The sequence below is a fragment of the Lonchura striata genome, chromosome 3 (genome assembly GCF_050655825.1).
Source record: "Lonchura striata isolate lonStrDom1 chromosome 3, ASM5065582v1, whole genome shotgun sequence".
NCBI classification, from domain to species: Eukaryota; Metazoa; Chordata; class Aves; order Passeriformes; family Estrildidae; genus Lonchura; species Lonchura striata.
In genome coordinates, this window is record NC_140705.1 from 15,324,171 (window position 1) to 15,347,627 (window position 23,457).

The 23,457-nt window shown below is 48.9% G+C and overlaps 1 protein-coding gene across 1 annotated transcript; it reads left to right on the forward strand.

Annotated features, from left to right (window-relative positions):
• Positions 1 to 3,381: 3,381 nt before the first annotated feature.
• On the forward strand, positions 3,382 to 19,734 carry CYS1 (cystin 1). The gene is made up of 3 exons (XM_085574143.1): positions 3,382 to 3,582; positions 13,196 to 13,248; positions 18,400 to 19,734. The coding sequence occupies exons 1-3, from the start codon at positions 3,382 to 3,384 to the stop codon at positions 18,500 to 18,502; spliced, it is 357 nt and encodes a 118-aa protein (XP_085430269.1). The 3' UTR covers positions 18,503 to 19,734.
• Positions 19,735 to 23,457: the final 3,723 nt, after the last annotated feature.

Sequence of the window (23,457 nt, forward strand, 5' to 3'; positions counted from 1 at the left end):
CTTAGAAAATTTCTAGTGGGAAAAAAAAACCTGGAAAAACCCAGCTCCCCAGGTTCTGTTTTGATTATTGTATTGGAAGGAGCCTGTTATTTTACCCAGCAAGAAAACTCCTTGTGTTTGGCTCTCTGCTGCTCCCATCATAACTCCTGGTAGTGCTGCAAGTGCCCATCACACCTCACCAGGGTGAGCACCAACACAGCCCAGCACAACACCCCTCCCAAACGCTGGTGCTGGGATCTTCTCAGGGTGTTTTCCTTGCCAGGGGAACCTGTCTGTGGGGCAAGGGTATGTTCTTCCATTTTCCCACCTCTGCCTGGCACCAACACTGCTGAGTGCAAGTTGGGCCGAGCTGGGTTTCCTACAACCATGGAGATCTGTCCTGTGGCCAGAGGCTTGCTCCAAGAGCTGAAGACAAGAGACCAAAGACCTGAGGAAGCAAAAAGCTCAGGCTCTGCATCACAGAACAACAACAATTACTTGGCTTTAACAAAGAACCAGTCTGAACTAGAGGGTCTCTCTTTGAGGTTAAAGTGAGGTGTAGGATAGGGTCTCTGAGATCATTCTGCAGCAACCATGGACTGGGGAGAGGGCAGGCAACAAAAAATGTTGCTGGAGCTGGCTGCAATTTTTCACATATTCTTTCCCTTCACAGATGGAAGACTGTCAGGAGAGAGGAGTGACACTCCTGCCTGTAGTCTGGGGATAGGATGAGACATGGCATGAGGTAGAGTCAGGTATGAGTTAACAGTACAGTTTAGTCTCATACCTGGGGACTGAGCAATGTGAAAATAAGATCTGAAAGCACATTTTGTCCAGGCAATTGCATGCCTCAACTCCGCTTTGGCCTTTGCTCATAAAAGTCCAGTTGAATTCTATAGCAGGACAAATAAATACTTGTGGCTTCAATGTATAATGGTAATCTTAAAATAATCCCACATTCCTCAAATAAATGTGATGGTTTAGAAAGACTCGGATGTAAATATGTACAAGTATAAATGTGTGTGTATAAGCATTTATCTCTCTATAATTAAATCTTTTATTAGAAGGCATGATTGAAGAGTGCTAACAGTGGGCATCCATAGCATACATCCTTTGCTTTTCCAAAGCAGAGGCTGAGAGTGCCAGCACAGCAGGAGTCAGAAGAGGTCATCTACCATGTAACTCAAGCATCATTGTCTGGAAGAGCTCCTAGACTCCCACAGGATTTGGGAGAAGCAGGAACCAGCACTGCTGGCTCCCTCAACACTGTGCTTTTGATATGAAGGATTCTGGCTCCTTGCTGGTCTGGCTGGGTGCCATGCAAAATTGATCCATATGCCACATTTGGCACTTCTACTACACACTTCCACCTTTGCTCTTGAAGATCAGCCAAGATACTGTCCACTGTCCCTGCTGGGAAATGGTCTTAAAAGGCACCAGGCCATCATAAAAAGAAATCTGCCAATTTTAATTAATTTTTCTGAGGAGTCATATGCTTATTAGGCCTTTAGCTTTTGGGAAATATTCTGTTTAATTCTCACCAGTCCTTTAGGGGCAAGGAAATATCACTGAATGGCCTCAAAGTCCTTCAGTGTCACTACTAAACCACAGCAGCATTTGAGATCACTGCTGCTCAAACACTTTCCTGGCTCCAGCAATGATCTGCTTCAAAACACAAGATATTTGGCTCATTTTGACAGCTGGTTTATGGAGCCAGCATTGCTTCCAAGTGAATCTGGGGAACTGTCCTGGAATGAACTGTTTCCATGGGGGCAGCCAGGAAACTTTCCAGGAGGCTCCACTCCCTCAGAGACAGCCAGCAGGAATGGGGGAGTAGGAGGAATTTGCTCACTTCTTGTTGAGAAGAATTTTTGTCTCTGATGCTTGCAGAGCCTGTTCCCTTGGGACATTTTGTTTGGGGCTATTTAATCCCATATTCAGCTCCAACATCTCCTCCTCAGCAACCCATAATTTCTACTTTCTCCAAGACCTGCCTTAGATCCAAAGCAACTTTGTGACTGGCCTGGCTCTGGACCCAGGGCTCTGCATGTGACACCACACCCCCACACTCCCAGATGATCTACTCTTCTGACAGAACATCTTTCTCAGTCAGTTTGTGTGGGAAGGAACCCATGGAGTTCATCTAGTTCAACCCCCTGCCATTCCACTACACCCAGTCTCTCAGAGCCCTGTCACGCTAACCTTAAGTGTTTCTAGGGATGGGGCATCTACCACCTCCCTGGGCAACCTGTGCCAGTGTTTCACCACCCTCTTTGTAACAAAATCTCTTCCTTACATCTGGTCTACATCTGCCCTCTTTTAGTTTAAAATCTTACTCCTTGTCGTATCGATACATGCTGTAGTAGAAAGTCTGTCCCCATCTTTCTTATAAGTCCCCACAGCTATGAACTCATCTTTCTGGCAATGATCTGACATCTCGTTGCCTTCTTTCCTCCAGCCCCTCTATTACAAACTCTTGGGCTTTAGCTCAGTGGTTTAGGAAGAACCAGCAGAATCAACGACTGGTAAATGCAATCATTGCAGTCAGTGCCATGGAGCAGCAAGAGGAATGACACCTCTGTGCCTCCTGCTTTTATCAGCCTCTGGTTTGGAAGAAGGGAGGCAGAGCGGGCTGGACACCAAGCAGCCACTGTACTCCCCTGGAGGGAATGACAGCCTTGCCTTTAATATCTATAATCTTCCACTGTCGAACAATGTGCAAATAGTGCACTGCTGGAAGCAAAGAGCAGCCGAGGATGGCTGAGGGATCAGCTGCACAGGCTTGACGGGCTGTCGGGAAGCAGTGACTCCGTCTGTGGGCATCCTTTGCCGGGAGTTCCCTGTAACTCCGGGAATAAGGGCAGAACCGCGCTCGGTGCCGCAAACCCGCCCCGCGGGGCTTCCCCCGGGCTGGGCTGTTCTGCACAGGGCTGCGGGACCCGGGCTTAAGTGTAGCAGCCCGGGAGTGCTGCTCCTGCTGCATGGTCCCCGAAGAGGACAATGTCCTCCCCGCAGCTCGGGGAGATGCGTGTAAAGATCTGCAGCTTGGGAGGCCCGAGCTAACGGGCTGGGCTGGAAAGTTTTGGAAGGGACAGGGGAGCGCGGCAGCCTGCCCAAAACCGCGATCAGAGACGGCCGCGCACCCCTCCCCTGCGCCGCCGGCTCCCTCCCCCGGCCCCGGGCGCTCGGGCTGGGATTCTCCCCCCGAAAGGCTCCCGGCTCCCTCCCCCGGCCCCGGGCGCTCGGGCTGGGATTCTCCCCCCGAAAGGCTCCCGGCTCCCTCCCCCGGCCCCGGGCGCTCGGGCTGGGATTCTCCCCCCGAAAGGCTCCCGGACCGCCGAGCGCCGCTCCCGCCCCGGCCGGGAGAGGCGGCGGCCCGGGGCGCTGCCCGCGGCTCGGGCCATGGGCAGCGGCAGCAGCCGGCGGCGGGGCCCCGCGGGCAGAGCGGGGCAGAGCCGGGGCCCGCCGGGCTCCGCGCCGGACGGCGGCGGGGCGGCGGCACCGCCCGGGCCCGGCCGCCGAGCCGCGGCCGCCGGCGGCAGCGCCGAGCCCCGGGCGGGCGGGAGCGGCGCGGGAGGCGGCGGGGCCCCGCTGCAGCAGGCGGTAAGTGCCCGCCGGCCCCGCGGGACCCCGAGCGGGACCCCGGACGGGACCCCGAGCGACCCCCGGCCCTCCCCGCGGCGGCCCCGGGCCCAGCGCAGCCCAGCCCGGCTGTCCCGCCGCCCCGGCAGCCCCGCCGCGGCCGCGGCGTCCTCCGAGCGTCTGCGGCGTTCAAGTCTTCTCATCTCCGCTGCGAGCCAGGCTCGATGCTCTCTTCGCGTTTTCTCTTTGCTGCTCTCCTCGCGTTCTCTCTTTGCTGCTCTCTTCGCCTTTTCAGTCTCCGGTGCAAGGGAAACACGGTCCCGAGAGGGGCCATCCCGTTTTTCGGTCTCCCGGTGCTACTGGAAGTTTCTTTTCCTGACTTTTTGAAATACGTCGACTTCTTACAGTTCGGTTCCTGCTTTTTCCTGCGTCGGACTTGTAAATAGAAGGTTTAAAATGTGAACATAAAGCTGCCCTTTAATGTTTGCCAGTCCGCTGCAACTGCAGTCTGGCTCTTCCTAAAGACACATTTCAGTCTCTTTAACAAATAATGGATTTGCTTCCGAGGGAGTTGAGATTTATCTTTTGGGCTTTTTTTTCCAATCCAAGAATAACAGCAGCATATATATCAGCTAGTGATGAGGTCGAAAATCACCGACATCTTTCATCTTAGCTTGGCTTTGGAAGCTGTGTGGTTTTTGTTAGATAAACACTGCTCTCCACAGATAGACGAAAGTTGTCAAAATAAAGTAATAAATTCAAAAATTGAAAGAAATATTTAGGACCCAGGAACATTCTGCATTGCATGCCTCAGTTTTGCTCTTTAGAAGGGTATAAATTCCATCACCGAACTGCACATCCGTGGGTTGAGGATTACTTTAATACAAACTAAATTTTCCATTAGGAAACTTGGCAGGGTTCTGTATGAGAACCCTTTATTTAGACAGGTTTTAAAGAAAAACCTCAAAGTAAGGTTTGGAAATTGAATTTTAAAAACCAGATATCTTGTACTGACATATTTTTTTCCTTGCTCTTTAAACTCCAAACCCTCCTGCAGAATGAATGGAGCTTACTGCAGCACTACTTTCTCTTCTGAGGGCCTCTCATTTAGGAGTAATCCTCCTGACTTCTCCCATTTGTCTTTACTTATGGGAATAGAGGCTGCTGGTATTAATTTTCCCTCTTTTTCCACATGTGAATATAATGGCTGTATCTTTAATAATTCTAATAAGCTGTGAGTTTTCCCATGCATAAATCAGTATCTTAGCCCTATTCTGAAGTGGTGTATATTCTGGATAATAACATATCAAAAAGGCAATGGAACTGCCCTCATCTTTCTTTTCTAGCACCAATAGAGACAGTCCACTACGACAGTAGATACCAGTGAACTAATGACAAGGAGCAAACTATAGAGGCTGAAGAATTTAAGATGTGGCCCTTGGGGTAGTGTGAGGGTCACTATGCCCCAGTCCCTGCTTCAGACTTCCCTCTCTGGCAGAAATTATTTAGGAACCTGTAGCATCACCTCAACCACCCCAGGTTGTGGTGCAGACCAAGGATGGGAATGCTACCAAGCTTTGCAACACAGAGATGTCCATGAGGGTTCTCAAAATTCAGCCTGGAGCAGGCATGTGGGGCCTTGGTCATCCAGAGAAGCCAAGGGTCTGCAGCACACAGCAGGGCCACCAGTGAGGCAGCAGTGATGCTGAGCATCTTGTATGTGTCCTCATCCAGCTGTTGCTGCTGCCTCTTTTTTAGGAGGAAGCTCACACCTCTGGTTGCATCCAGACAAAGACAGCAAAGAACTTACCAGTATTTTTCAAAGATACAACAGACGTACAAGTCTGAGGTAGTTTCAGGGCAGACTTGAAGCTTTTCTTGGTAGCACTTTATTTTCCTGAACCTGAGATGGCCTAAAAAGTCACTAGCCTGTGAAAAGGAGGGAGGAAACTTTGCAGCACCAGGTTTTGGTTGTTTACTGAGTGCAGTTTTAGGTTGTTGTGCAAACTGCAGTCCCACCCTTCCCAGGAGGTTAGGGGAGGAGGTTTCTGAAAAGGGCCATCAGCTTCATTGCATCGCTAGTAATTTTATGGCAATTTCTCTCATTCTTGACAGCTTTTTGAGTCATTTGTAGTTTCTGTCTTGTGGTAGGAACTTGCTTATTTTGCCCTGTTCAGTTGTCCAAATTGGAGGATAAGCAAAGAAATTTCAGAGAAGAAAGGATGAGCTAATTCAACAGAGTTAATGGGGGAAAGGTAAGGCAGGAAGAGGAAAGGCAACAAAGAGGTATCACAGTAAGAAAGTCTGATGAGAAATAGCCTCTGGAGGAGCAGATTCTGGCCCGTGGGAGTAGAAGAGACCTTTGACACCAGTCAGAAGAGAGCAGAATTGCAAACAGGACTCATCATTCTGCTGTCCCAGCTGGGTTTCTCCTGGGCATGATGTATATCAGTGTTGTGTTTAACAGCTGAACCCTGGCACAATTTAACATCCAGCAGCAAGCTGGGAACACTGATGGGCAGTCAGGCCAGGTGACAAGGGCTAGTGGAGAGACATGCAGCTGCCTTTAAAGGCTTGAGCCATCTTTATTATATTCAAATAATGCTTGGGAGGAAAAAGGATGAAAGCATATCGCAGCAGCAGGCTGGGAGCCAAATCCTGATGGGAAACCTGCACAGGCCTCAGAGCAGACCCCAATACCTTTTGTCAGCATCAAACATCCATTTTCAGCTTTGCTGTCAATTCCAGATGGCTGTATGAGCTTTTCCTTGTTTCTTTGCTCAAGACAGAAAAAATGTAGTTGAGGTTTTGCAGGTGCTGCTGCAGCACAGAGCAGGTGTGGCAGTTCTTGGTGGAAGCCAGGGCAGAGGCCGTGGCACCATGCATTTCCCCATTGGTTCCCTGAAATGAGGAATAATACAGACATGCTAGGGCTACGGTTTTAACAGCTTTTTCCATGGCATCATCATTCCTCCTGACTGGAGACAGAATGTGATTCCATGAAGCAAATCATCCCAGCTGCAGCACAGGAGTAACACAGGTAGAGGGTGTATTCACCAACTTCTAGAGGGATTATCATATAATTTTAAAACACTCGAGTGTTCAAACCTTTGCCTGATTTTTTCAGCCAGATGTTTTTTCTGCAGACTGATGTGGTACAGCGTCACCTCGTGGCTGGCTGATCCCCAGCTGCAAACACGAAAGGGTCCTGAAGGAACATTAAATGCCATGTCCCGTTATCTTCTTACAGGAACTCAGGTTTATTTTTTTACTCTTGTTAAAATGTACTTCCCTCAAACAGAAATTTCATCTTTCTAATTCCACGTTGTTAGCAGTTTATTTCAACATTTTCTTCCTGGTTGTCTTAATAGTCAAAAATGCCCTTGAATCAAGACACTGTGCTACACTTTCATAGGGAGCATGGGGCCTTTAGAAAATGTCATTTCCATCTTAATATCTGGGACTCCCTGAACTTTCCAAAGTCAGATTATTTCAGATTCTGCAGTTAATGTCCAGTTGTAGATCTGGCAGTTGCTGAGTTAAAGGTCTCCCTCTCTATGCCATTCTATTTCTTGTCTTGTTCAAAGCCCCTGAAACTTTAGCAGAGCCCAGAAGCAGTGAGCTGGGCTGTCCCCTCAGTCAGCATCACCCTCCCAGCACAGCTGTGTTGCACCTGGACTTGGAAAACTGCTGACTAGGTATTTTCCACAACTCCCCCTTTTCACATGGCAGAGCATGGGTGGCTTTTGCCCTGGAAACTATGCGTGATCTAAAAAGTAAGCCCAGGGCATGTACAGAATAGCTGGGAGCTGCTGTTTTAGTTGGCAGGAGAGGAGAAGCGTGGGAATTCCTTGCATCCCTGCCCACTTCCCGTCCACCGCCTGCTCCTAATTCCTTCACTGGCCAGAGGATGTTGCTGCAGACCAAGGCAAAGCTGGAAGTGCTTTGCCTGGGGTACAGCTGGGGGCTGGGGCCGTGTGTCACATTTGGTACCTACTGGCACCCTAGGGAAGCGACTTTTTTTAGCCAGCAATAACTCTGCAGGTTGGAGAGGCTTGACGGCAGCAGTGCTGCCTGTCCCAGCCCCAGCGCTGCTGGCACTGCTGGAGGGTGCTGCCCTGCCGTGGCAGGGCTCTCCAGCCGTGCCCTCCCTCCCTGCCACAGGCTGCATTTCAGCTCAGACTGACCCGCTGCTCCAGCTCACGGCGCGTTTGTGAAGAGGGATTTGGGAGCAGCAGAGGCAGGGAAAGAAGCACTGGCATACATGTTTCTGAAACTCTGCACTATTAAAGCACAGCCAGTGGAGCAGCACTGGCAGACACCACACTGCTCCTGTGTAGATACTTCACGTGGCTCAGTCACTCCTTGGACGTGAGTTGCACCTGAACTGCACTCAGAGTCTGTATTTCTGCTGCATCTCGGAGCTGTAAACATACTGGTAAATGTACCATAGCAGCTGCCCGGTGCTGGACCTTGATGGTCTGCCCCACTGAGCTGGCATGATTTTTGGTTAGGACCAGCTTGTAGTCTCCCAAATAATGCCTGGGCATTGCTTAGGGGGACCAGCGCAGGGACCATCTCAAAGAGGGCTTGAATTTGGCCTCTGAGTTTTGGAGACAATGTTAGTCAAGACTGTAGCTGGTTGGTTTCAGTGCAGCTTGGGAGCAGTTCTAGAGCTTCCAAAGGTACATGGCTCCAGATCACCCTGTGGAAGGTTCCAGGAAAGGGTATTCTTACCCAGCTTATTCACAGCTGCTGGAGCTAACAGAGAAAGTAGGGGGTTAAGGGCTAGGCCCTCATGGCAGGGCCACAAGGAACTTGGGCTGGATTAGGGTGAGTGGGAAGCTGCACCCCGGGAATGCTGGTTTTTGTGTGCAGCAGAGAAAAATAGCTCTTGCTTCCAGCTCTCAGCTCTGCCATGCTCCCAGGAGCTGCTGCCCTAAAGGATGGCTGAACTGTGTGAGCAATGACTGTCAAACCATTCCACCCCACATGAAATGACATTAAATTAAATGTGGATACATACTGGGTGAGCTTAATATCCAAGCCTTTAACTTGAAGGAGGGGGTGATGTGGGGTTTTGTGGCACAGCAGATGTCAGCACAGGATGCCTGTGCTGAGAATGGGGTGTAAAACAAGATGACACGCCACGGTCTAGATGAGTAATAAAAAGATGACTGCGAGCTGCAGAAAGGACAAGCTGACTTCATTTAACTCTTACCAGGACACAGGCCAACCAGGCCAGCAATTACTTATTTAGCTGTAGGATAGGAACCCATAATATTAAAGTGTCCTGACACGCACATCATCCTAACCCACATAAAGGGCTAACACTAATTATCTGCTGAACTTGCAAGATACCCATTACAGCAATCCCCAGCCGGCTGGGTGGGGTCAGTTTTATTGTGTCTCAGCCCACGGCAGGCGGTGCTCTGTGCCCTGCCTGCTGCTCGGCACACGGTGTCACCCGGGCGCCGCCGAGCCAGTGTCCCTTGCCCGCAGGAATGGGGAGCAGCTCCCAAACCCATGGAGACTCTCATGGCAGGGAAAAGGCCTTTTGTTTTTACTTGCCACCGTTTTTGAGTCATGCACTGGATGAAATGTTGGTAGAAATCTACATGTGCCAGATCCAAATTCTCTTGGGAAATAAGTACTGCTGCTGACAGATCCCTTGGAAAAGGTGGGAGCAGGTTTTGCACAGAGAAGCAGATTCTGCTAACCAGAGCTGCACTATCCTGATGACGAATTAATTCTGTCTTCCACCCACACAACACGTACAGCTCGTAATATGGAGGAGTCAGCCACAAGAAGAAAAAACAGACAACCTCCTGTACAATCCAAACGCCTCTCTAAAATTATCCAAACCCATCCTTTGCACAGAAGTATTGGAAGCTGGGTTCTCACGAAAAATATCATCAAAGCACGCCTGAAGAACTCTTATTTCCCGAGGTGCTGAGGATGAATAATGTTCTTCACCTGGTGGAAGGAAACTCAGGCTCCAACAGTAGTCCAGTGGATGATGGATGAGGAGCTGCATTGTGGGATACAATCCCAGGAGAAGTCAGCCATTGGAGCTCAGCATGCTGTTCTCCTGGCACTGCTTCTTGCTCTTGTTACATGTGGGAGATTGCCAAGAAACAATTGTAAATAACCAGGAGAGAACTGTCTTCCCTCATTGTCAGCTTTCTCACATACCCTTGTCTCTGCTTGGACCCAGAAGCTCTTTCTAGACTAGTTCAGCCTCTTCCAGAGAAAACAGTGTTGACAAAGAGCAGGGGCTGTTCTGAAAGGATGTGGAATGCCTTTTGACAGGTATTACACTAAAACTCTATGAAAGACTGGCAGCATCTTTTGTCATTTTAAGCTGGAAGCCAGGATGTGAAATACAGTGTATAACAGATACCTTTCCCAGCTCCTGAAATGGAAGCTACTAAGGGCTCACCTGGAAGAGATGTTCACCCAGAGCCATGAGAGAGGTGTCCTTGCTGCAGCTCTCTTCAGTTGCTGAAGCATGGGAGCCAAAGGTGACCACAGCAGCACAAAGCCCTTGCAAGAGGCAGGGAAGAACTCAGCAGTTCACTGCCAAGCACCTCTCTGTCTGCCTTGCAGTGTTTAAACTTTAACTCCTGTCCATTCCCCATGAGAAGCAGCTGAGGAAGGACTGTAGTGAAAAAATATCGTTGCAAATTAAAATCAGGTGTCATGCAATATGACGCCCAGGTAGACATTTCTACCTAGTGGATGGCACATAGAAGCCTGACCAATACCAACAGGTTTTAATTGGCACAAAACTGTGTGAAGCCATCACTGTTGTAGGCAGCAGTGCCTATAGTGAGGCATTGCCCCTCCATTGCTGCCACACTTTCCAGCACCGGTCCCATGCACGACCTTGAGGCAGCACAGGTTTGAGCTATTCTAAGAGCATATACGTGATCCTACTGAGGAATCACTTGATCCCATCCAGCCCTGCAGAAACACAGCAGAGGAACAGAAAATGACTCTGCATTCTAAGCTTTTCCACACCTCCCCCAGGATCCTTTGCCTCCTGTTGGTGGTTAGGTTTCTGTCCTTTTGCGCTCTCTCTCTCTCTCTCTCTTGGCTTTGGATGGGATGAGCCTCTGCTCATGAGAGCAGCCACTGAACTGGGACCTTGTTAAGACCTGCCTCACTGAAAGAGGGCCCATCCCCGTCTGCTCGGGTGCCGGGATCCTGAGCTTGGCTCTCCCTGCCCTGCTGGGAGCCGGGCCACTGCCCTGCACCACTGCCTCTTCTGCACCGCTCCGAGCTTTCGCTGCGCTGTAGCCTCGCAGCCCCTGCCTGCCAATGAGTCCTGCGGGCCCAGCGTGCTGATTCCCAGAGTCCTGCTGGGCACCGGGATCGGCTGTCCCCGGGCTGGTGAAGCAAACCCTCCCTCCCATCCCTCCCATCCCTCCCATCCCTCCCATCCCTTCCATCCCTCCCTCCATCGCTCCCATCCCTCCATCCTTTCCATCCCTGCCATTCCTCCATCCCTTCCATCGCTCCCATCCCTTCCATCCCTCCATCCCTTCCATCCCTCCCATCCCTCCATCCCTTCCATCCTTCCATCCCTTCCATCCCTCCCATCGCTCCCATCCCTCCCATCCCTTCCATCCCTCCCATCGCTCCCATCGCTCCCATCGCTCCCATCGCTCCCATCGCTCCCATCCCTCCCATCCCTCCCATCCCTTCCATCACTCCCATCCCTTCCATCACTCCCATCCCTTCCATCGCTCCCATCCCTCCATCCCTTCCATCGCTCCCATCCCTTCCATCACTCCCATCCCTTCCATCCCTCCCATCCCTCCCATCCCTTCCATCCCTTCCATCCCTTCCATCCCTTCCATCCCTCCATCCCTTCCAGCCCTTCCATCCCTTCCATCACTCCCATCCCTTCCAGCCCTTCCATCCCTGCCATCCCTTCCATCCCTCCATCCCTTCCATCACTCCCATCCCTTCCATCCCTCCCATCCTTTCCATCATTCCCATCCCTCCCATCCCTCCCATCCCTCCCATCCCTCCATCCCTTCCATCCCTTCCATCCCTCCCGTCGGGGCCCAGCCGCCGTTAGCCACAGCGCCCCCTGCAGGCGCGGGGCGGCACCGCCCCTGTCCCGCCCGCCGGGTGCCGCAGCGCCCCTGCCGGCCGTGCCCGGAACTGCACCGCAGGGAAAGCGCGGCGGCCGCGGCCGGGCCCGGTTTGTGTTCGCTGTCGTTTGTTTATTTGCTGTGTCATACACACTAGTAAAGAACTGCTATTCTTATTCTCATATCTTTGCCTGAGAGCCCCTTCATTTCAAAATTATAATAATTCAGAGGGAAGGTGTTTACATTTTCCATTCCAAGGGAGGCTCCTGCCTCCTGTTTCAAACTAAGACACTTCCCTTTTTTCTTGTACAGAAAATACTTTCCCCTCTTCCACACTGATGGAACAGCTTTTCATTTCTGTTTTCTGGAAGGCCTTGGCTGGTGCTACTTGTTGAACTTGTTAGTGTTGTTGTGAGATTCAGGGTACCTTGTATGACGGAGGCCACCAGCTGCAGGACTGCACCTCAGAAAAGGTAATTAATTATAAGCCAAGATACAAAGTCCCTGTCCCACTCCCTTTCCCTGTGAGAATACCCTGAAAAGGTAGAAAAACATGAGAGATGCATTATTCTCAGTAGTATTTGGCTAGAGAGGGTTCATTTCATTACTGGCCCAGCTGGGGATGGATGGTGCCATCCCTGCCTCCACTTTAAATACTGTTAGGTTCCACTTTGGGTGCTCCCCAGGTATCCCATTAAAAGCCTGAAGATTCCAGCATAGGGAAGATGGATGTTTCACCCCAGATGGATAATTTTTCCAGGAAACATCTTTGTCAGGTGAAAATTGAGTTGATGTTGCTATGACTTCCTCCCTTAGCAGGTGTTTTCATATGTTACCTGCAGCTGGTGGCGCAGTGGGCATTCATGGAAAATGGGAGGTTTGACAGGTCAGTGTTCAGGGTTTGGTTCTGTAGCAGCAGCCACCCAGCTGGCCTGAGTACTGAAACAGAGCTGGCACAACAGGGCTGGGAAGGGAGAGTCTCTTGTACCTGTATTGTCTCCACTTTCTGTATTGTTTGAGGGTTTAAACCAAACCAGGGAGTTTAAACTAGGACAGGTTGCCCACTGTAGACAGAGATATGTTTCATAGAAAGAAATATTGCTTTGGGTTGAAAGGGAACTTTGAAGATCAGCTAATTTCAAATCCTTGATCTAATCTAAATCTGCCCTTGCAGTTTAAAACTGCTGCCCCTTGTCCTGTCACTACAGGTCTTGTAAACAGCCTCTCTCCATCTTTCTTGTAGACTTCCTTTAAGTACTGAAAGGTTGTAATAAGGTATCCCCAGAGCCTTCCCTTCTCCAGGCTGACCAACCCCAACTACCTCAGCCCCACAGGAAAGGTGCTCCATGTCTCTGATCATTTTCATGGTCCCCCTCTGGACTCATTCCAACAGGTCCATGTCCTTCCTGTGCTGAGAACGCCAGACCTGGATACAGCACTGCAGGTGGGGTCTAACATGAGCAGAGCAGAGGGGGAGAATCACCTTCCTTGACTTCAAAGTGTTGTAACTGTCTTGTCTTCTGTCCTAGGCTTTGTCACCCAGAAGCCCACCAGGCCCAGAGAACAACAACCTTGACCAGCAGTGAGTATCCATGTTTTCATGGTATCTTCAAGGGGAAAACACATGTGGAAAAGGGACCTTTATGCTATTTCTGCATTCCTCACACTGTGCAAAGGAGCTGGGAATGATATTAAATGGTTTATAGCCCTAAATGTTCTGCCATTTTACTTATTTTCAAATTAAAAAAAAATCAGGTGCTGCTTGAAAAGATCCAGGCTCCATCTCAAGTGTAGTATAGAGGTAGTGAGCAATCAGAATTTAGGATGTCCACATGTCAGAGACACACCTTGGAGTAGTTAGTGCAAAGCTGTGGAGAATTGCTCCAGCAAAGAGCTCAGGCCCTGATTCACCTGTGGGCTCTGCAGCATGTGGAAAAGGAGAATAATGTCTCTTTGCTCCCTAGGAATCATAAGAGAAAGCCCATCAGATGCTCCAATGCTGTGCCAGTTAGAGACATGAGTGTCCCTTGGGAACAGGGTGGGGACCTGCTGCTCTGGGTGCCAAACAAAAGAAATCTGAAATTTTCCATTAGCCAAAGCAGCCTAGCAGAGTGAGCCTCTGAGTCTGCCTGTACTAGGAATGGGGACAGTTTAACACATGCTAAAAAAACAGGTGAAATGAACAGGCTTGAAAAACCATCTTAAAATATCACCTACTTACATTAAGGAGTGACTCTCTTCAGCATTAATTCTCATTCTGATTCTCATCCAGCCCCTCTGCTCCTGCAGCACTCGAGAGCAGCCTAATCTGCAGACCCTGGTCACGGTCTGTGTGACCTACCAACGCCCAGCAGCGCTGCTGGATGTGTCAGCAGAGCCCAGGCACCGCTGCTGTCCGCCCTCCTGCTCCTGCTCTCTCTCCCAGCTGGCAGGGAGCTCACCTGGCAAGGCTGCTGCTTCCCAGAGTGCTTGGAAAACACATTTGCCCTTGGCTTTTCTGGTGGCAAGGCTTGTACAGGTGCTCTCACAGGGACTCAAACCTCTCCTGTGCTTTCCAGCATCCTCAGTGGGCCCTGGGCTATGATGGCAACTGAGCAGTCTCCTCCTGGGGTGCACAGCCAACCCTGCCAGGCCCCTAAGCAGCTCCCTGGTCCCAGGCACCCACTGGCTCATCACACTCTGCCAAGGCTTTCCTTCTCCCACCCTCTTTGACATGCAAGAGGAAGGTTTGAGACAGCAGAAAATGTTTTCTGATCTGGGATGACAGAGCAGGAGATTATTTCCATTTAGATAACATTTACTTTATACCCACTGAAGAGTCCCATAGCTCACGTGTGAAGTGTTTGTACTGCCTGAGATAAGCAGAATTGTAATTTCTGCTGGCAGGAACTATGCAAACATTTTTTTGTAAATGGCCCAGCACCCAGCAAATTTTTGAAGACATCGAATCAAATAGAATCAAATCAAGCCATGGAAACAGAGGTTAATGTGCATGTGTAGGTGTCTCATCCTTCACATTTCTGTGGCTGGAATCATTCTAGGTAAACACTTTACAAACAAAAGTCAGCCTTGTCTTGATAGAGTTGCTGACTGAAGAAATTCCCGTAAAGCCAATTAAAGGAGAAGCAAATGTCAAGGAAGGAGAAGAGCTAGGTACAGAGACTTAACAGTGTCTGTCAAGAGAGCAGTCATGCAAGATAGAGGTGGGCATGCACTCCTGTCCTAGAACATGCCTGTGTGACACCACACGAGCATCTGAACCAGCCCTTGGTAAATACTTTGGATGTGCTCCTGGTTGGGCTGTGTTACTTCTCATCCTCCCTCCCCCAAAATCTTTTGGGAACTGCTCTCCAGCATCTGGTAGTTCACGGGTGGATGACACAGCCCAGGCACACAGTAATGATTTATAATTGCTGCCAAGGCTGGTGTCACTGGCAGAGTTACCAGGGCGTTGTTCTGACCCATTTTTCAGCTGCTAGATCTTGCAGAAGGCATTTTAATGATTAACCCTGGACTTGCCCATCCTCAGCAAAATGATAAAAAACACTGGCCTAGATTCACCCCAGTTGAGTTTTCAGCCAGTTTTAACTCAGGTTTCTGCCTGAGAGCTTGTCACCCTAGTCACCCATCAGGGCCATTGTCATGGAGCCCGCAGGCAGCTCTCCCCCACACCAGGCACCTGCCTGACACCAGGGATATGGCACTGACAGCCATCCCCATGGCTGGGATCTTGCTCATAGGTGGTTTTGCTCGCTGTTGGTCTAATTTTGTCCTTTGCATTTCCTTCTCCACTTTGCACAGTTCATTGTCTTCACAAAAAAATGCATCCATAATTCCTGCTTCCCTTAAGAAGGGAACATCAAGAAGCCTGTAGCTGAAATGGAACACATTTCTTGCTTTCCTCTTTCCTTAATTGTTTTGCACCAGCCTCTTAAATCACTTTTATTGCTGCTTTCTAAACTCCCTCCAAGCTGTTAAGAACATTTTAGCAGTGAGGCGCCCAGAAGCCTGTCCGGTAATCCTGATAAAGCTGCACTAGCCTTCTTTTCCTTGCTGTCCTATCACACTGCAAATTCCCCTTTTGTATGCTTTTCAGCTAACTCTCTCTCAGCTTTGCTCCTTCACATGTTTGTCTCCTTCCCCAGAACATCTGGGGTTTGAAAATCTTTCCACTCAAGGTACTGACCTGTTATTTTGCTGGCTGGAAGGTCTAACAGCCCTCAGATGGACTCTGTGTTTGAAGCCAGGCTCTGCAGCCCTGGCACGTGGTGACAAGAGGAGCAAGATGCCTCTTCTGCTGCTGGAGCAGCTGGAGGAGCACAGAACAGGCCTGTGGTCCACCAGCTGTTGTCCTATGCACATCCTGAGCTTGGGATTTCCCTGCCACAGCTGTTCACTGAATTCTAGGATCGTCAGAAATAGCTGCAACAACGTGCCTTTGAGATGGAGGTTTAGGTTGGGATGGCCTCAGGAGGTCTCTAGTCCAATCTCCTAGTTCTAGCTCCAAGCTGGATCAACTGTGAAGTCAGAGCAGAACGCTCCAGGCTTTGTCCCATCAGGTGTTGAAAGCCTCCAAGGATAGAGCCTGGGCAACCACACAGCCTGTTCCTCTGCTTGCTGTGCTCAGGGTGCAGAAGCTTCTCCTTTTATCCAGATTAAAGCTCTAATTTTTAAATTTTATTTCAGTTTTCCTGTATTAAATGATACAGGACTTTGCCACAAATATAGAAACAGAATGAACAGCAACTTGCTTTTCCTTTGCTCTTTAAAGAAATGCAGCCCTCTCTTTTCCTCTCATTTCTGGGATGTGCATAGGAAGTGGAGTCTGCTTTTGTTTTTTCCGAAGCACATCTGTGTCTCAACGAGTTTTACCTGGAGATTTTCTCCATGCAAACCAAAGCATTGAGAATAATTAACAGTGGGAAATTATGTAACTGCTAAGAGAAACAATGGCTCTTCTGTGGGCCTGCAAGCAAGCTGCCAGGAGCTCTGCCTGTAATTCATCACGTAACATAAAATTAGTTAAAGAATTGTCACAGTGTAGATTTTAAATCAGTAAATTGTGTGTTTTAACTTAGATTTCTGCACTTCCTTTTCCCATTATTGCCTTGTAAATGCTGCTGTATGGTTCGAGTTCTTGAACCTGTGGCTTTCTTCTCAGCTCTAACCTAGTGCAGTGGAAATCAGATACCTTGCAGCCCTCAGCAGGAAAATGAATAAAAGGAATGAGCAGAAGAGTCTGGTTGCTAAATCCTGCTTGCTGCTAGTAGAACTTGCCATCAAGGGCAAAGTGCAGAGTAAGTAACTGTAGAATACCTACACTAGCCAGTGTCATCAGCTGGCCATCAGGTGACTCCAGGAAAAACACCAGGCTATTTCTGACACACATGGGCATGGCAAACACAGCTCAGTCAGAGCACCTGGGCTGGGCAGGAGCCTGAGGATGCTGCCTGGCCCAAGGAGAACAGTGTGAAAGCACCTCCCCTGTAGGACAAAGTGTCCTTAGAAAAGCATTTCAGGGTTGTTTTCTTCAGTTCTGATTCTACATTTACATACCTGCTTTGGGGCAGTTTCTGTGATTTTGTCTAGTAAACAGGTCCTCAGGTTTTTTTAATAAAGGATGCTAATGGATGAATTCTATTCATTCCATCTGCAAGAGCAATGGTTGGGATAGATCTCATCCTTAGAGGAATTCAATAGATAATGAGTCTGGGACAGATCTGGAGCCATGCTAGTGGATATCACCTCTTTGGCAACGAACCCTTGAAAATCTCTCCTCTTTGGCAATGAACTGACACACAAAACCAAAGCATTTGTTTTTTGCTTACTTGTTCTTCACTAGTGGATGGTCACAAAGTCTTGGTTAACATGGCATGGCAAAGCACTTTGGATTTGAGAGTCTTGGTTAACATGGCATGGCAGAGCACTTTGGATTTACCAGCTCAATTCTCCACTTAGCTCTGCACCTCACCATGACCTCCATTCCAAGGAGCCATGTGTTCCAAACCTGACAGCCCAGCTTGCTCACCTCCCAGATCTCTACAAGGCCAAGGAGGCACTTGTCAGCTGCTGGCTCCTCTCTTGAGTCCTGAAGGGTAAGATCAAGTAGGCTTAATTGGTAGCATGAGGTACAGTGGTCAAAGCCTGCAGAAGACTTGTCACTGTTCTCCCTTGTGCAGGTAGGGACAGATTTCTCTTGAACCCAACATAAACCACCTCTGATAACACCAATAAACCCCATACCAGTTCCCTTTGAGTCATACATCAGTTCTCACTCATGGGAGGGCTGTGCTGATGTGAAAACAAAAGCCGTAAGAGCAGTTTCAGGGAGCTGCATTCATATTTTGGTTGAAACTCAGATTCCTTACAAATATGAACAAAATAATCTCTTTTTGCCTAAAATCTTAAAAAGTAGTATAAAGACTACACTGTCCATTAGTTGGGCCTGGAGCCTAACTCAAAAGGTTCTGGGAGCTTGATCCTGGAGTACTCTAAGGGTTGTACCGTGGTGAACTCACAGACTAAGTTGGTGCCAAGTGATAGCAAATGTCAGCAGGCAATGTTCCAGTGGGGTATGGGAACTAGACATGACAGAGTATCTGTGTCTCAACAAGCCACATGCAGCTCAATCTTTCCATTCACAAAAAAAAAAAAAAAAAAGCAAGGATCTTCTTGTATCTTCAGAGCCTGAGTCAGTCTCATAACACCAATAATTTATTCCCTTCCGTGATAGGTGCCCAGAAAGCAACAAGAAGCCATTGGGGCAGTCCACAATATTGTATGATTACTCAGAGGAGGAGCTCATGGCCAGCATCGAGCGGGAGTACTGCCGCTGAGTCCAGGTCCCCACCACGAGAACGGCAGGCACGACCCTGGAAGCCCAGCTGAGCAGAGCTGCTGCCACCGCAGCGTCCCACTGTGCGAGACCGCACGGCAGAGGTGGCTGGTGGAGGGGACTGGAGCAGGAGGGACAGCGTGGCTGCTTGGGAAGCACAGAGGAGAAAGTTCACCTGATCAGCTCCCAGTGAGAGCAGGAAGATCCTCACCAGCTGCTGATTTCTGATTGGTGCCACTTGGAAGAGGGACCAATTCATCTTAAGAATCAATATTTAGAAGCTCATTTCTAAATGCTATTTTTAAATGAACATGTACTAGAATTAAGTGCCATACTAGAGGTGTTGAAATGTGGTGCTTTGAAGGAAGATCTTGCTTTGAATTTAGTAAAAAAAAATGCAGCAATATAATCTGATCCAGAATTTAAGGGGATGTTGAATGAAAATCACCATTCTGCCACTTAAAATGTGCTGAACTGTGCTTGTGCAAGTCTCAGGTCCAGGTCTGAATTTGGCATTGTCTCTTACAATCTGGTCCCCAGTATGAGAGGTAGGAGGAAAAGGGGATCGAGCCCACCATCTAGTGCATAGGCAGTGTAATCTCAGAGTTCAAATCCCACCATCCCACTGCCAGATTAGGTTCCTGGGAGCCATCAGAGAACACAGTATTTGTATGATCCCTTTGGGATAGGGTCCCAGCCTAGGTGTCCTACCTGGGGCTCCTGGGTGTGGATCCATCCCAGTGAATGGAGTGAAAACAGGAGGCACATCCCCATTTCAGTCATCCTCCTCAAGAGGTATTTGCATGCTCTTGTAGAGCAACAAACCATTTGGGATCAGTTTTCATAATTGCTACTCCTGGCCCTTCCCAAATATTTCTTGTCCTACAAGAAAAATCACCGCATTTTATGATTAGCTGACTGCAAAGTAAACCAGAAAGTTCTGTCCCCTAAGGAAACAGTATTTTCAGTGCTCCCAGACAGGGAAGCCTGGTATTTTGGGTTTCTGCTTTTATTATATCTGCATGTTAACATATTATGAGTATTTGCTTATTATCAGAAGTAGAAAAGTACTTTATTTCTATCTTCAGCTGAAGCATAAAAGGCATCAGATGAAATTTTCACTACATGTAATTACAAGAAAAAGTTGCAGGACACCTCTTAAGATGCTGTATTTTAAGTACTTTATGATTCCTGGGACCCGTGAAACAGAAATAAATGCATCTATACTCTGAAGCCCTCAGTGAAGGCATCAGGTGTTCTGAAAAAGGTTCTCTTGCTTACATGAAAAACCATGCACTGGTACCTGCAGAGACTAAGGAGGATGCATCCCTGGAGGGTGGCAGGTGGGATTCTGCAGGATGCATCCCTGGAGGGTGGCAGGTGGGATGCCTTGAGGGGGGCACTAGATCATCCCAGGCACACAGACTCACACCCCAGTTCTCTTCCCTGTAGCAGCCTTCAGCAAGGCTGGACACTGTGCACTGCCTGGGAGCTGGGGAGGCCCCAGGCAGCCCGGGGTGGGCAGTGGGAAGGGAGCCAACCTCCATCAAAGCCAACCTCCCTCATGCTTGGAGGCAGGAGCTCCCAGAGCTCCCAGCACACCAGCTGGGACATGCTGATAGGACCAGGGATAATGGTTTTAAATTGGAAGAGGCTAAATTTGGGTTGAATGTAAGGAAGAAATTGTTCCCTGTGGGGGTGTTGAGGCACTGGAATAGATTATGAGTGCCCCATTCCTGGAAGTGTTCAAAGCCAGGATGGTAGATGGTGCTCAGAGCAGCCTGGTCTAGTGGAAGGTGTCCCTGCCCATGGCAGGGGGATGAGACTAGATGATCTTTAAGGACCCTTCCAACCCAGGTTATTCTGATTCTGTGATACCTTGGTGGCCCAGAAATAGCTGGAGAAGAGAGCAGGTGTCCCTGCATTGTTGGAGAAGTTGGGTGGGCTCTCTGGAGGAATGGCTCTCTAACGCTCCAGGAAAAATCCAATTTTGAACAATAGCACTTATTTCTCAGGAACACTCATTTTTAGACCTATTAATGTCACTGATCTGTGGCAGGAATACAGTTTCTCTGCAGTTTATCAAGAGCCCACTCACCAGAGCAGCTCCCAAAGACCTACTGGAAGGAGCAGAGGAGAGCAGAAAAAATAGTGACCCTAGCACCACAGGGGACCACAGTACTCTATATGCTTTTGTAATCACTATAGTGGTTTAGATTTTCTTTGAACTTGGATTTCATCCTTTCAACTAAGACCTTCCTTCTGTCAAGGTCCCCAGAGTCTCTGGCACATGTGGGGAGGTATTTCACTGCGCTTGGTGACAGCTCCTCCTCTGTGAGCACAGGGCCAGTGGATTGCTGCGTTTTTGGATGGCCTCCAGTGACACAGCAAGCAGGCAAGCCACACTGCTGTCAGACCACGCAGTGGCAGGAGCAGGCAGGGACCAGAGCTCTGCCTCCCCCAGGTCACCCTGCATGTGCCCTGCCTGCCCTTACAGAGCTGCTCTCTCTCAGGCTGCATTTGGTGACTGGCCCAGTAACAGCTCTACAACCAATTTCAAACTCTCCTGAAGGAAAGCCTGAGTATTCACAATTACAGGAATTGACTAATTAAAAAGAACACCTAAGCAGAACATACTGTTAGGCTCCAGAAAAAAATCCCTCTACTGAACACAGCAAAGCACTGAGCTGTTTTATAAAATGAGCTTCTAAAATAACCAAGAGACAAGCACATTTCTGTACCTGGAACAAAGGTGCACTGGGTTTCACAGATAACCTTTCCAGCATCACCAAGAGAAAAGGAGGAGCTGCAGAAACACAGGAAGGTGCAGAAAGGAGTGATGCAGCTGGGACATCACTGCACCAGGGAAAAGGTGCAAGGAAGAAGTTTGGGGATGCAAGGAGGGACCTCATACTGTGGTATGGTCTTGTTGCAGGCTTTCTCTGTGCCATAAAATGATGTGTGCTCAGCACTGAGCTCAGACCACAGAGCCAGCCAGCACTGACAGCTCACAGCCATCTGTCTCATTCTCAAACCATGCAGAACGGGATGGTGGTACCCAACCAGTTCCCAGTCTGCCCAAGAATTGATGGGGACTGTGCTCCTCCCTCTGTGTCAAACCTGCACCCAGCTTCACACCACAAAGGGACAGGGGCAGTGGGGCTGGGAAACCACAACTACAGTTTAATTACCTGGTGTCAGTGTAACTCTGCTTTTGGTCCATCCCTTGCTCACAGAAAACAGGACACTAGATCATTTGTAAGTAAGTAATAGTATGAAAGCAGTAGCTGTGCCCATGACAGATTTCGAGAGAAACTTATTGAATTAATGCTTTTTTTTTTTTTTTAAAGGACAATTGCACTATAGAGATCAGTTTGCCACATCTCAGGGCGTGAATGCTGATATCCAACCAGCTGAATTATTGGGAAGTTAATTTTCTTTTCATGGTATTTCTCTAAAACCACCATCAAATCACAACTGCTTGAAGGACAGAAAAATATTCAGCTTGCTGCTAAAAAAATATTTGACTTCCTGCACCTAAAACAGTTTGCTGGAATTAAGCAGGGTTTTGGAGAGTCTCTTATTCATCATTTTGGAAACTACCCCCCTGCTCAATACCCGCAGCATAAAACAGGATAGCTAACAATGGCTTTTGAGCTGACACTATTAATCTCCATTAATAAACCAGCAAAAGGCTATTATTTTTAACCAAATCACTACATTATTCATCTGACAAAGACAAATGCTACATGCTGCATTTTGCACTAGTCCAAAAGGAGCAAGAGAGCCTTGCTGAAACAGAGCTTCTGCCCCAGCAAGGGGGGCACAGGGGCCCACAGGCCTGGAGCTGTGCCACAGGAACCTCATGGAGCTGCCCACCACATTTACCAACTGCCTGGCACAGACCATACCCACAGCAGGCTTCCCCCTCACCTCTGGGCACAGGACATGGCAATTATTTGCACAGGGTGAAGTGGATTTATCTGGGCAGTAATAACCAACAGAAGAGAAGTCACTCTGAACTCAAGAGATGCCATAAGAGAAACAATTAAACCTAAGGTATTCTTCCTATCTGGCACAAACTCTCCCAGCAAAGGGTATGCTCCAGCTTCCTCAAGTTTTCTGCATGTTTTAAGATATGCCCATTGCCTTCTGCACACATCAGCACATAAAGTCATCAATTTCCTTTTACACCTGAGGACTGAAGCAGAAAAGGAAGAAGGCTGCATTTGACAGCCTTTGACAGAGGATCTCAGGACAGCCTGGACTGTGAGATGTGGCTGAGGCTTTGCAGCTTCTCCTGGACTGTCTCACCATTTCTTCAGCCTGGAGGTTGCTGGGTCTTGAGTCATGATTTACTCTTGCTGCAGACATGGAAGCAATTTGCCTTCTCACAGCCAGAGCCTGCCTGCCTCAAGCTGCCTTGCCAGACGTGAATGAAGGTAAACAGGCAGGTGGGCTCACAGGTTAAACTTCAAAACCAGTCAGAAGATTTATCCTTGCCAATGATCTCAATCCAGAGGCAACTCTGGGGCAGGACTCGGGTCGAGATGAAAGATGAAGGATGTTCAGTACAGCTTTCACAGCTGGAAAGGGAAAATGAGCCAGAGCCGTGGCCTCAGCTGGAGGAGCACACCAAGCACCCTGCAACACGGGCCACCTCTGCCACCTCTGCAGCATCAGAATGGATTCACTCTTCCAGTGCCCAGACTTTAAGAGGATCAGTGCTCACTGGTTTGCAAGACAGCTCAAGCTGCTGCTCAGCCCAGGGTTTGGCTGTACAACCACACAGGATGGGGTGTCTAACAAGCAATGCCACTCAGACTGCAAGATGAAGCATTAAGCCAATAGACATGTTTGAGCACAAATCCATTGTCCTTCAGAAAATGATTCCTTTTCATGGATTTAGAATGGCTTTAAGACAGAAAGACTTGCCCTTAACAATGCTTGTGTCAG